Source organism: Vespula vulgaris, chromosome 2 (genome assembly GCF_905475345.1).
Source record: "Vespula vulgaris chromosome 2, iyVesVulg1.1, whole genome shotgun sequence".
Taxonomy (NCBI): Eukaryota; Metazoa; Arthropoda; class Insecta; order Hymenoptera; family Vespidae; genus Vespula; species Vespula vulgaris.
Window position 1 is genome coordinate 14056640 of NC_066587.1, and position 14109 is coordinate 14070748.

At 31.1% G+C, this 14109-nt stretch overlaps 4 protein-coding genes across 13 annotated transcripts in view; 2 read left to right on the forward strand and 2 right to left on the reverse strand.

Moving 5' to 3' along the window:
* LOC127062043 (zwei Ig domain protein zig-8-like) overlaps positions 1 to 4701 on the reverse strand; it is a 53321-nt gene extending 48620 nt beyond the window's left edge. The window contains exon 1 of one of the 3 annotated variants that reach the window (XM_050989643.1): positions 4561 to 4701. The gene's annotated coding sequence lies outside the window, so the exon portion shown is untranslated. Of the gene's footprint in view, positions 1 to 2741; positions 3270 to 4560 lie in introns of those variants that run through there. The other 2 variants (XM_050989640.1, XM_050989642.1) reach the window with 2 other exon arrangements.
* A 244-nt stretch (positions 4702 to 4945) lies between these two features.
* LOC127062031 (DNA helicase MCM9-like) lies at positions 4946 to 7853 on the forward strand. 5 transcript variants are annotated; one of them, XM_050989605.1, is made up of 12 exons: positions 4946 to 5176; positions 5253 to 5394; positions 5463 to 5624; positions 5697 to 5822; positions 5894 to 6000; positions 6073 to 6289; positions 6372 to 6447; positions 6530 to 6687; positions 6785 to 7164; positions 7253 to 7459; positions 7549 to 7667; positions 7755 to 7853. In XM_050989605.1, the coding sequence occupies exons 1-12, from the start codon at positions 5082 to 5084 to the stop codon at positions 7805 to 7807; spliced, it is 1842 nt and encodes a 613-aa protein (XP_050845562.1). In that variant the 5' UTR covers positions 4946 to 5081; the 3' UTR covers positions 7808 to 7853. The 5 variants fall into 5 exon arrangements, 4 of the variants coding, with proteins under 4 accessions (XP_050845562.1, XP_050845561.1, XP_050845564.1 ...); XR_007781049.1 differs by having other exon boundaries at positions 4947 to 5176; positions 7584 to 7667; XM_050989604.1 differs by having other exon boundaries at positions 4947 to 5176; positions 7516 to 7667.
* A 1092-nt stretch (positions 7854 to 8945) lies between these two features.
* On the reverse strand, positions 8946 to 11318 carry LOC127062041 (secretory carrier-associated membrane protein 5A). The gene is made up of 8 exons (XM_050989636.1): positions 11170 to 11318; positions 10583 to 10849; positions 10347 to 10410; positions 10153 to 10281; positions 9914 to 10070; positions 9736 to 9837; positions 9451 to 9577; positions 8946 to 9337 (listed from the first exon to the last, which is right to left on the reverse strand). Exons 1-8 carry the CDS (start codon positions 11224 to 11226, stop codon positions 9176 to 9178), a joined length of 1065 nt encoding a protein of 354 aa, XP_050845593.1. The 5' UTR covers positions 11227 to 11318; the 3' UTR covers positions 8946 to 9175.
* A 216-nt stretch (positions 11319 to 11534) lies between these two features.
* Positions 11535 to 14061, forward strand: LOC127062040 (NAD-dependent protein deacetylase sirtuin-2). Of its 4 annotated transcripts, none has more exons than XM_050989632.1 (6): positions 11535 to 11675; positions 12645 to 12896; positions 12962 to 13318; positions 13388 to 13583; positions 13658 to 13850; positions 13932 to 14061. In XM_050989632.1, exons 1-6 carry the CDS (start codon positions 11537 to 11539, stop codon positions 14004 to 14006), a joined length of 1212 nt encoding a protein of 403 aa, XP_050845589.1. In that variant the 5' UTR covers positions 11535 to 11536; the 3' UTR covers positions 14007 to 14061. The 4 variants fall into 4 exon arrangements, with proteins under 4 accessions (XP_050845589.1, XP_050845592.1, XP_050845590.1 ...); XM_050989635.1 differs by lacking the exon at positions 11535 to 11675 and adding an exon at positions 11779 to 12083 and having other exon boundaries at positions 12618 to 12896; XM_050989633.1 differs by lacking the exon at positions 11535 to 11675 and adding an exon at positions 11779 to 12083.
* Positions 14062 to 14109: the final 48 nt, after the last annotated feature.

Sequence of the window (14109 nt, forward strand, 5' to 3'; positions counted from 1 at the left end):
TTTGCCCGGATCATCTATGCAATACTACTAACGGAATAAAGAGAAGAAGAAAGAGTGGGAGGGTCAGGGTGGAGACGCGGAATATTATGCAGATAAAATATTCATGGCCATTGGAATCCTCGATCGGATCCGCCTTTATTTTTCGGGATGAATAGAAATGGTGCCACCCTCGTTGACCCGTGGCCCGCAATTCTTTTCCAACCAACGACAATGAGACAGAAAAAGTAGAGAAAGAGAGAGAGAGAGAGGGAGAGGGAGAGAGAGAGAGAGAGAGAGAGATAGCAAAAGAGGAGCGGAAAAAGAGAAGAACAGAGAAAGAAATGCGCACGCGTGAAAGAGGCCAAATCACACGCGTCTCTTGCATCGTCGTATTATCCTTTGTGAGCATTATCGACTGTACGAACCTAACCAAGCTCGAACTTGCCCATCCAACGAGAAACTATTTTATTTTCTTTTTTTATTGTTTTTTTATTGTTAAACTATTTTATTTTCTTTTTTTATTTACCTTGAAAAAAGTAAAACTTTGTTAAAAGTTAATCGATCAAACGATACAACCGTTGCAGGAAGTGTTTTTCTTTTTTTTAATTTATTCTTCCTACTTTATAACGTACATATGTCGAACAATCACGATGAAGATAGAAAATTAACCAGATTTAATGGCGAGACTTGCTGAATTTAATTACCGTTTCAATGTGTACTCTCCTTTCTTTAATGATAACGGATGGTTTTTATTAAATTCATGAATTACGCTAGCGGGGATTGACTCGATCATAGAATATAAGTTCCGCACGATTAATTATAAAAAACTTAAAACTCATTAAGAAAGTAACAAAGTTTTTATTAAGGGCCCTTCTCGATCGACATTCTTACGAGAATGAAAAAAAATACTTTCGACGGAGGATCATGAACAAGAGGTTCGCCAAGTTTCTTGAAACCAAAGACACTTAAAAATTATTTTAAGGTTTTAAAAGGAAGAAAAAGGAAAAAGAAAAATATTTGTAAGAAAATCATCGTCATCAACGAACGTTCGCACCATCAAAAAATTTCTAAACCTTCTATATTTTTCTAAAGTCCAAAGAATATTAGCGAATGATGGATGTGTTTTCACGCGTACGCGCATTGGCCGCTATTGCCTTTGCAATTTTCAGAGGCCCTACTTCCAGCCCTTTCAAAGCTGAGGTGGTCGTCAGGCTCGTCGAACTATCCGCGAGATATCGATGTGAAAAATGATACGAGAGTTCCGTTCGCCTTAATGCCATCCCGTTCTATTTTCGATATCGGCACATATAATATTACGTGGGAAAAGCTTAAAACGTCAGTCACGTAGGGATGGACGACGGAAGAATTTGACGCAAACCGTCTATATTCCGCGAAGTAATGGGAAGAAGCTTAACGATATATCGGAGAAGAAATCTCTATGTTATATACGCCAACTTCTTTTTCTTTCGATCCTCCTACCTTCTTCTCTTTCTCTTTCTTCTCTTCTTTTCGTATTTAAAACTCTGCGTTCTTCGCAAAAAATATAAATATAAAACTTTCTTTTACGTAGCAGCTAATTATATCGCATGCCTTGTAACAAGCGTATCTCATTATCGTGATATAATTAGAAAAGCTCTGTAAGTCGTCAGTGAAAATCTTAATCCCACGTGAGCGCATTCCTAGGTTAACGACGTTGATTCATTTCCGCATCTTTCCCTCTCTTTCTCTCTCTCCCCCTCTCTCCCTTTCTCTTTCTCTCTCTCTCACACACACACTCTCCCTCCCTCCCTCCCTCCCTCCCTCCCTCTTTTTCTTTCTCTTTTACATATATATTCTCCGACCGACAATCAATAACATTATTAAGTTTCCCTAATTGGACAAATATTTGCTCCTTCGCTCTCTCATTTTCTCACTCTGTTTCTCTCTCTTTCGGATTTAAGAGTTTGCCAACGTAAACGAGATAACGTATATGAGCTACCTTATGGTACGTGTGTAGATATATGTATGTATATATCGTATATGACACAAAGTGCTAGATACTGCTTTCAAGTTATACCGTTTTATTCGGAAATATTTCATTGTTAAAGTATATTCAAACTAATCATTACGAACCATGATCATTACAAAGGATTAACGAATTAAAATTAACATGATTGATCGCAATCAGTTGTAGAATAAATAATTTTCCATAAGTTATATCACCGTTTCTATAATATCAAAAAGGTTATAATTAATCTGTGTTAAAAGGTACTCGCGATAATGTTTACGTTTAGAATGGAAAACTGTAGCAACTTGAAAACGGTACGTATACTACAAAAATCGTTTTTCGTTGTATTGACGTAAACAATAAATATTTAAAATACACAAGTTATCTGTTTCAACGTATAGCACAAGATCAAAAGGAGAGAAGATGAAACAAGTTACGTAGATGCGTTAAGAACACAGTTTTAAGGGAATGGGTATGTTCGTAAGCGTTTACACTCCAGGTGGTCACATCTAGTCTAAAGCAAGACTCAAGTTAGAGGCCTCACATAGGAACACTTCGTGGTAATCCTTTGATTACAGCCTGTTTCGAGAGTTAGGTGAATCACGAGGAAACGCGTAAGATGATATTCCTGAATGGAAGGGCCGGAAGCCGAAGCCGTCCTTCATAAGGGAGGAGAATACACGATGTCGCGAGAGAGAGCAAGAGAGAGAGAGAGAGAGGGAAAGAGGGAGGGAGAGAGAGAGAGAGAGAGAGAGACAAACATCGTAGTACACACCGACTACCGGTTACCGCTTGATACGCTGTATATACGACTCTTGAGCTCGGTGTAACACATCCGGTGTGTAGTGGTAACGAAATACACAGTAACACTATATCCGAGAAATTCATCCACGGCATGACGTTACACGCTGAATACTCGCTTGCTCATAATATGCATCCAAAGGTATCGCGTGGCATCCGAATTAATCCTGGTCTTGAGAAGCCCGCAGATATAATCAACGGTCTTCGACATCCGATTGATGATTAGTGATTTCTCTCTAAAGCAAATTTCCGCTTTGCCCACAGGAACGTACAAACTTTATTAAAATTGCATCAGTACACATTATCAGTACGCACCGCCTATTTTCTAATAATCTAAATACTTGCCACTTGCCACACGATAACACTGCAGAAACCAAGTAAAGAAAAGAAAAAAAGTGAAAAGAATTAGAAACTTTCGAAGGTCACAAAATTCATCGTGAAACGCATTCGATCGAAATCACACGCACGGATGGCCATACGGAAGCACCATAAAGCTAATGATCCCTAAGTGATCCGTACCACGACGACATGATGACTGTTGTGCCAGAGAGGATGGGATTACGAGCAGCGAACGGAATGGAACGGTACATCCCATCATTATCCAATGATCCGACATCTCTTTACCGACGGTACGAACCACACCTCTATATATACGATCGTTCCCCGCGTGAACAATTCGATTCCTAACTAGTTCTTTTTTACTTCAAACTTTGCTAGCTCTCGTGGACCTATTAACATTGATATGAAGATGTCAGGATATAAACGCAGTACTATTACCGTTTGTCAGTCAAACTATAGTAGCCGCAAGATCGTTGTACTGGTCGTTTATCAAGCTCTAAAGTGTCGCGTACTGATAAATAGACATACACCTGAATAACCCGTTAAATAAGATTTGCTGTACTATAGGTCGTCATCAGTCATGTGATCGATTTACCACAAATAAATCAACCACCAAAAGAAATTATTTGTACTTATACGCATATCATATTCAACTTCGAAATACGAAGACTTTGTTGGGAACAAACATAGATGTAGCATTATCTATGAAGCGTATCAGTCTCTTCTATCGATGTAATTGGATATCTATCTACATGAAAACCACAGATCGATATAAAATAGCGTGTGAACGTGAGGAAATTATTTCTAAGATCTTATCGAATTTACACGAATCTAAACAATGTTGTAATTATGAAAGAAAATACGTTTATTGTTATCGCATTTGAACGGGAAGCTACCACGGAAAAGTCCTACATGAATACCTAACCTTTATTATTTAACGTTATATAAGCTATATAACCTTATATTGCACGTACCTACGAGGAAGAAGTAGTTTCAGGCGGAACGAGAGCGTTTGCCGCGTGTTTTCCGGCCATTCGTCATTTTTAGAGGTTGGCTTTCGGTCGATGAGGTATTAAATTATATTTCACCGCAATGATTAACGATCTAGAGATGTATTATTAAACCTCAGAGCAAACCGAGACATAGAATTCTTGTGAGAGAGAAATGGTCAAATCGTTCTCATTCTCCATCATTTTCCATTCTTTTTATTTTGTCGTTTTGCATACGTTTAACATTTATGTACTTATGTCCATCTATAAGTGCGTATACACTTACGCTTATACGCATAATTTGTTAATAACATTCGTAATACGACGTAATATTTCGAATAAAATTGGTCAAAGAAAGAAGATTACAAAATGTATCAAATGAATAATCTACAATGTACGAAAGAATCGAACAAGAATTGAACTTTTCTTCTTTATAAGATTTTGTGTAATATATATTTAACCTACCTCTCCCTTCTTATGCTGTCACTTCAAGGATACATAAGAACACTTTTCGAAGTCTTTCACTGTAAATAATCACCACAATTTTCACCAAAACTGTTCGTAGCAGAGGAAACTCGAAGATACCGACGCCGTAACAATTGAAGAACTACACATTTTCAAATTAAACAAATGAAACAAAAAGCAGTTGCGCATGCGCGATAAGTTCCCAATGAGCGGTCTTATTAATTTCGTACATATAAAGTAATGAACAATAACTTATATATTATTTTTCATGGATTTATAAGATATTTATAAATTAAATATTTTTATATTTTTTATAGCATAATCTTATATTTTAATATTGAATATGATAATTTGTATGTTCTTAGAAGTAAAGTGAAAATTCTATTAAATTCGAAAATGAGGCGCTACGGTCGCAGTCCGTACAATTACACGCACGTGCACTAAGTTTTTTATAAGATAAAACGATATTTATTGTTGTATTTGTAAATATTTGTTGACATATTTCTTTCAGAACGCTTACAATGTTGCAAGACTATTTAATAAATCATTATTCATCTCGCCTAGAAGAAATATTAAATGCTGTAGAGGAATATGCGCATTATCCGGTTTATGTAAAGTAAAAACTTTTATATTTTTTGTTAAATATTTCTTGTTATTATCTGATTTTGGAAACGTTCAAAATATTTTTGCAGTTTTGTATCTTTATTCGAAGCTGATCCTGAAAATGCACAAAAAATCCTGCGTTATCCCAGGTATTATTTACCTTTATGTGATGAAGCAGCAGTTAAAGCTCAAGAAAAAATAGCCGAAGCAGAACAAGTTGTAAAGAAATTGGTAATAACATATTTGTATATTTTATGTTGAAATGTTTTACATTTTATACATATTGTATATATGGCTAGGTTCATATCAGAATTAATGCTGTTCCTATAACGATGCAACACGGACAGATTGGTGAACTAGTTTGTACAAGTGGAATCATAGTTAGAACGTCTCAACCTTCTGTTATAAAACTTAAAAAAAAATTCAAATGTAAAAAGTGTCAACATGTATCTATAATCAAGGTAATTTTTTGTTTATTGAATAAACTTTATATAATTTGTATTATATCAAATAAAGAATATTTTATTTTTTAGTTTGAATGGGAACGACATATGTTTCAAAGTCTTAAGGAATGTCAAGCATGTCATGCAAAGAAGATAGAAACTTTGACAAACCTAGAACCAGATGATTGTTCTGATTATCAGGAAATAAAAATTCAAGTAAGTTTATAATTAGTAAGAAAATTAATGTTTTCATTTTATATTGTTATTCTCAATATTTTATTTGATAGGAACAAAATCAAAAGGATACAAACAAGTCTTATATGGTTGGACTACAAATAATCTTATTAGATGATTTAGTTGATAAATGCAGGCCAGGAGATAGTTTAGAGATCAGGTATATTTTTTATTTATAAGTAATATTGATAAAAGCCAATATTGTTTGATCATGTATTTTCTATATGTGAAGTGGAATAGTTGTACGTAAGTGGGGAACTTTGTCAGTTGGACGGCAAGCAGAAGCAACAACACTGATGATAGCGAATAGTATCTCAATACGTCGTAAAATATCTGACACTATATTTTCCAATAAAGAAATGCAAGATATTTTTAAAAATTATTGGCAACAACATGTGAATGATCCTTTGGCTGGAAGAGATAATATACTTGCATCAATTTGTCCTCAAGTATACAATAGAATATTATAAAGTGCACAGAATACCATGATTTACTAAAATAAGATACAATTGTCTATTTCTCTTTTCTCAGCTATATGGAATGTATACAATAAAATTAGCATTAGCTGTTGTTTTAGCTGGTGGTGTATCAAAAACAAATGAGTCAGGTGATTTTATATAACATAATTGAAGAATTAATGAAGATGAATTTTTTCAAGTAAAGCATGATAAATTTTAAAAAATTCATAGGCACACGTGTTAGAGGTGAACCACATCTTCTTATGATTGGCGATCCTGGAACTGGGAAGTCTCAATTACTTCGTACTGCTTCCAAATTGTCAACAACATCTGTTCTTACAACTGGTATTGGCACAACTGCAGCTGGTCTTACAGCTGCTGCTGTCAAAGTGGGTTTACATATTTCAGCAACATTTATAGTTGTTACATAATATAAGTTTAAAAAAGTATTAAATATTAAATAAAATAAAAATATTAAAATTATAGGATACAGATGGTTGGCATTTGGAAGGTGGTGCTTTGGTATTAGCAGATGGAGGTGTTTGTTGCATTGATGAATTTAATACAATGAGTTCTCATGATAGAGCATGTGTGCATGAAGCTATGGAACAACAAACAATATCAATTGCCAAAGCAGGTTTAGTGAGTACTCTAAATTCTCGATGTACAGTTATTGCTGCTATTAATCCAGATGGAGGCCAATTTGTAGATGGTGAAGAATGGAAAACACGCTTGGGAAATCCTCTTTTATCGCGATTCGACCTAATCCTTCTTCTCAAGGACAATAAAAATCCAGAATGGGATAAAATGACATCTGATCATATTTTAAAAGCAGCTTATGAATTTAATGATACAGAAGCTCAAACGTAATAAAATAACTTAAATCAGTATTTTATTTTAAGAAAATATTATAACTAAAACAATTTTAACATATGCACCAAACTGTTACTTCAGAGATACAATGCAAGATTTAGATTCTGTACAATCAGGACTATGGACGGAGGAAAGTTTACGCGAATATTTAACACATATACATACATTGAAACCAATGCTTACAGTAGAAGCAGAAAAAGTTCTTAGTGCAACTTATCTTTACCATAGATCAAATCCAGAAAGAAGAGCAGAACGAACTACCGTACGACTTTTAGATAGCCTGATCAGGTAATAAATAATTTATAGGAAAATAAGAATTATATAATAAAATTTGTATAATGTAGATTAGCTGAAGGTCATGCAAGATTAATGTGTAGATCAGAGGTACAACTTATGGATGCTATAATTGCAGCAGACTTAACTGGTATTCTTAAAAATGATATGGGAATTGGATGTCCTTTTCCTACTAATCCAAAATACACATATCATTGCAGAGGTAAATTTCATATAATGTGATACAATCATAATAACATAGATTAATTGTATAGTTGCAAATATTAAAATATTTTATGAACAATTGTAGGAAAGGAGATATTGAAAACTCTTGATTTGCAAACACTAGAGTCGTTTCTATAATGTATTATATATATGCTTGAAAACGAATATATGAATATGATTTTGATGCTTTTATATCTTTAGTCTTACGTTTCATATTTAATTTTCTAACACAAATATATACATTTAAATATTATTCGATTAATTTATATCTTCAAAATTTTAAGTGTTATAATAAAATACAATAATCCAAGGCAGAATTATAGGTATATTAATTCAGCAATTTAATATTCATTACCTATTTTTTATGCATAAATGTTATATATTATTTTCAGTACCTATTGACAAATAAAATAGTTTATATATGGATCTTTGGAGCTTTGTTTTTTATTAATTGTCACAAAATATTAATTGAATGCTCTCAAAAAATATCATTAATAATAAATTATACTTTTTATAATAAACAATAAATCTTAGTATCAATTAATAATTAATTATAAATTAAACAAATGTTATAACAATTTTTTAAAACGATTGATTTAAATAAGAAAATATAGTAACTGTTATTTTATATCATTTAGATTTGTCAAAAAGATCAATTTTTATCTTAATTAGATTACCTATTTATTTAGTTTAATTATCGTAAATAAATTTTAAAACATAAGGTTTTTCAATTTTTTACACTAACTTTTATCTTTGACAAGAATCTATGTCATTCCTATTGAAGATCAACGTAACAAACTTTTATGAGAATGTTATAAAGTTCAAAGTAAATTACAAGTATTTTTCATTATAATTACAAGCACTAAATTCTATGTTATATGAAAATGTGAATGTAGCTTCAATGAAAAACAAGTCTACATTTCATTATCTCGTATAGTAGGATGCAAATGAGATGTGTAAAGTTTAATGAATAAAGAAATAAAAAAAAAAAAACATTCGTAAAAACAAAAAAAATAATCTTACTATAATCTAAGAAACCTATCATTTTACTCATTAAAACATTTTGATCTTTAAATTTTCTAAAACGACTTAAAAAAAACATCAATATATATAAATGAATTTTTCAAGTATAAAATCTAATGCATGTAATAATTGGTAATCTAATTTACAGTTAAAAGTAATCGAATAAATATATTGATATTAAAAAAAGCGTATTTTGATTAGGAAATGTTCATAGTTTGTCTTTTATAATTATTAATTTTTTCTGCATAAATCGTATAGTTCATCTTTTTTAATAAAATACATACAATAAATGTGAAATGAACATAATTTCACATATTATATCACTTCTTTATAAGAATATGCTTTTGTAATACAATGGAGATTAATGAATTCAATGAAATAATAACAAAATATCATGCAAACAAACTTAGGAGATTTATGAATTTTCTGATATGAAGGCTGGATATATTTCGATCCAAATGATATTTTTAATTCAAGATGTTCCTAATAACGTGGTTGAGCAGCATTAGCCATCTGTGTCCGAACAGCGGTAGCTGCTACATTACTGGCAGCATTTTGGACGTGTTCATTACGCAAGAAAGTTGTAGCAAATTCTTGTTGCGCCTTTGATACACTTGCATCTGATGTTCGATAAATTCGATGAATCTGCAAATGATCCTCGTAATGTGATTTTAAAATATATGAAATATGCGTAATGTTAGATATATATTAATAAATCTTAAACACAATAAATATAATGTTAAAAATAATGAATATACCTTAGTCAATAAGAGAAGATCACCACCAGCTGCAAGGATAAAACCAATAGCAACGAAAAGTAATAGAATTCCAACAAAAATGCCTGCTGCAGTTGAATTAAATGCAGAAATAGCTGTTATTATTCCACTGAAAAAATAATAAAAATTCGAAATCATATATTTTACATTTTAATATATTATATAACAGTATGCAATTAAAAAATGTTTCAAGTAATAAAAGTCAGTAAAAAATGTGTACACATACACACAAACACACACACACATTTATTTATATTTATCTATTACCATGTGCCTGATCCAGGTATACCAATAGCTTGTATACTTGTAACAACTAATTGAAAAAAGAAAACAAAGAAAAACACCATAAAGTTGATGGAGCTATCATTCCTAAAAAAAGTAATATAGTTAATCAATATATTATTAGAAAAATGTACTTTCATATTATCCTTTTTTAGTAACTTACTTAAAAGCTCTATATGCTGGTCTAAACCAACAAAGAAATGAAAATGGTGTAAACAAAATAAGATATAGGACACCAAGACCAAATGTGGGAAAGTCCTTACTATGAAACATCAAGGCAAATCCGCCAATCACATTCAAAAACAATACTAAGCCATGAACTGTAATATAAAAGAATTTTTATATATACTTTTTTTTCCACTTGCATTAAAAGCACATTAAATGAATTGAAATTAAACTTACACATCCACAAATAATACAATTGTCTCACTATCTTTTGAAAGTCAGCATGAATTTCCACATCAATATCCTGATAAAAGCATGGTTGAAAACAGTACCTCTCAGGTAATGGTGGCCAATTATTTCGCCTTGCTATAATATAACAATTTGTAATTTATAGAATAATCTTAACAAACAATAACTTTTAAGATACTTACGAAAATATGAAGTATTCCTCATCTCTTCTTCTCTCCTTGTTTTCCATTCTTCATCAGTTCTTTGCTGCAATAGATATCATATTTCTTTGAAATTATATTTGTACTATTAAAGTAAATGATTGTATTTAATGACTTATATCGGTATTCAAAAATTTGCAAAAAATGTGAAATTATGTGTATATAACACATTACAAAATTTGTTTCGTAGTCCAATTTAATCTCGGATGTTTGTTTACATCTGTAGAAGGTGATAATGTGCTTCCAAGTGCTGCATTCACTGTTTGCTGTGGAGTACGCGTATACGGAGGTAGTGGAGCTTCTTGATTTGAAGGTTGAAGAGTTGCTGGTTGCTGTGTTGCTCCTATTCCTCCATAAATAGGAGGATTTGATGCACCTCTGACTTGTGCAGTTCCTTGTGTTACCGTTTGCTCGGAAAAAGGATTGTAGTCTTCCAGGCCTTTATTAGCAGGTGTTGAAGCAACTGCCCTTTTTATTGCAGGATCCTATAAAAATATATAATATTCACATGAATTATTTTTGATAGCAATAATCAATTTAAATGCAATATCTAAAATTAATATAAACATGATAATTAGTAATTAAAGCAGATAAATATTGTACCGTACGGTAAAATACTTGTATGTAAATATTTGTTAATAAAGAATATAATAACACAACTTAATTTAATAGATTCGTACAGTAAGGTACTAAAAATCAAAAATATGTTAAATATTTTATCAGGATTGTTTTTTTATAAATGTTTCTATTAAACATACATAATTCACACCATTGGTATGACAGAAATGGAATTCTATGTACTTACCGAAAAAGGATCGTGAATAGTAGGTTCTCCAAATGGATTCTCGTCAAAACCTGACATTTTTTTAATCGTGTACTTAACGAAACGTTCCTTATCGAATAATTCAAAGTTATACAATGAATTAGTAATACGGAAATAATCTTATCTTAGGACAGACTAAACTTCACAATCCATCTCTTTGCGTCTACACACGTCATGTCAGATTCTTGACTGCAATAATCCCTACAGTTATTAGTGTGTTAACTCATATACATTCGCAATGCAGAAGACGTAGAATAAAAAAAGATAGTGAAAAGAGACAGCCAATAATAGCTTTCTCGTGACTTCTCTTGAACTGTCTTGAACTAGTGAAGTTAGCTAACAATCAGATATGATTGGTGGTTATTGCGTCAGATTTCGACATTTTCAAATTTCGTACTTTAACCTGTTATTCTCCCCACGTTTATTATACGTTCATTTAACCAAAATCGATATATTCAAAAAGCGAAATTTGAAAAATAGATTAATGGGTAAGATCAAATAACTCTTCGCCATTAGCACTCGCTGGTTCTTTAATTACGTATGGTCTGGTAGCACTGTATCTACGTAGTTTAGTTTTTCAATGCATGAACATGCGCGATTGTGTTCCATTAGATGCGCAGTCTTCTCTACTGCATCTTTCGCTATAAATAAAAAATATTTGCAAACAATGACAATACGTAAAAAATATTATTCATAAATATTCTATTTTCTTGTCGAGTACTACAACATTACTATAATCGTTAAATGATGTGTATGTTCAAGCAAATGTATTTGTGAAGTTTTTGAATTCTTTATTCAATAAATTCACATATAGAGAAAAATCTATATTGAAACAATTTCTGTCAAGTTTTTCTAATTAAACAAAATGGAAAAACATAATGATGAACAGGAAAAAGGTAACTTTTAGTAGTTACAGCAATTCAATCTTTCAAAATTGAAAATTATGACTCTATTTCTTTGTTTTTCATTCATTTGATTATTTATTATTTTAATTGATTAATATCATTTATATGTTCCCTAAATCGAAATATACCTTCTAACTAAACAAATGAATAACAAATAATTTTTGACGTTCCTAAATCTTTGTGTTTCCCTTTAGAAATTTAACATTAATTTATTTTTTTACTTATCAATTTTAAAAACTTTTTAAATATATATATATATATATAAAATCGTATTATATATAGGCTAATAGCATATATACAATAAACAGATGGCATCCTCTTATTAAATTAGAAATTAATTAAATAAATTATTATCCTATGAATTCTAACTTGTTTATTTAATATTTCATTTCAAGTGTTCTTATGGTCAAGTAATTTTCATTTTATATATATTAGTAAGAATAAACAGATTTTATATAAAAAAAATCATTGTATATTGTATATTTAATATACATATTTAATATACAATAAAATATTGTTTTAAAGGTTAGTCATTTACTGTGTATTTATTAGACAATAATCCGGATGAAGACAAACCTGGCCCATCTTCGGAAAATACAGAAACAGAAACAGAAGGAGAAGACTCGGGCATGGAAAAAATACGCAAATATTTAATTCAGAAATTAAAGTTGTATGACTCAGACAATGAACAAGAGTCATGTCCAGGTGTTCTTAAAGAACTAACCATAGATGGTATTGTAGATTACATAAAACAGAATCCAAAATGTAAAATTATAACAATGGCTGGAGCTGGTATCTCCACATGTAAGTCTATATTTTTTTTTCAATTATACTATGTGTTTAAAGATAATATAAATTGTTTGTTTTAGCTGCAGGAATTCCAGATTTTCGTTCGTCTTCAAGTGGACTTTATCACAATCTAGAAAAATATAATTTACCACATCCCCAAGCAGTTTTTGAATTAGATTTTTTTATGGAAAATCCAGAACCATTTTTTACTCTTGCAAAACAATTGTTACCTGAAGGATTTAAACCTACACTATGTCATTATTTTATTCGTCTTTTATGGGAAAAAGGTTTATTATTGCGACATTATACACAAAATATTGATACATTAGAAAGAATTGCTGGATTGCCAACAGAAAAATTAATAGAAGCTCATGGAACTTTTCATACTGGTCATTGCCTTAAATGCAGAGCGCCGTATACGCTTGAATGGATGAAGGGTAATAAATCTTATTATATGAATATAAAATTAAGTAATAAATAGATACACATTTCATACTAATTAACAGAAAAAATATTGGAAAGTGTAATACCTAAATGTGAAGAATGCGAAGAAGGTGTAGTAAAACCTGATGTGGTCTTTTTCGGAGAAATGTTACCTGAACGTTTCCATTATTTTGCCGACAGAGATTTTGTACATGCTGATCTTTTAATTATTATGGGATCAAGTTTAGTAGTGCAACCTTTCGCCTCTCTTATTGACAGGTATTTTATATATTAAAACATATTAATTTATCTTATATTAATTATGTTTCTTTAATTCATTTGAATTTTTCAAGAGTACGCCCTTCCTGTCCTCGTCTTCTTATAAATAAAGAAAAAGCAGGTATGCAAGATCGTTTGTCCAGATTTTTAGGTTTAAGACAAGGTTTAATCTTCGACTCCAAAAATTCCAATTCCGGACGAGATGTTGCTTGGTTAGGTGACTGTGATACAGGTTGTCAGTTGTTAGCTGACAAACTTGGTTGGGGTGTATGTAGCTTGTAACTTGTCCACAACTATGTACACAAAGCAAAATAGAATTAATTTGAAATTTCTTTTTTTTTTTTTTAGGAAGAATTGAAAGCATTGATAAAACGAGAACATGAACGTTTAGATGCAGAAAGTTCCAATGTTAAGAATTCATAAAAAATTGTATAAATATATATGTAACAGACAAAGTAAAATGATTCTTTAATGTTTATTGTGTCAAGTATTACTATATTAATTTTTTTAATACAGTTATTCTATT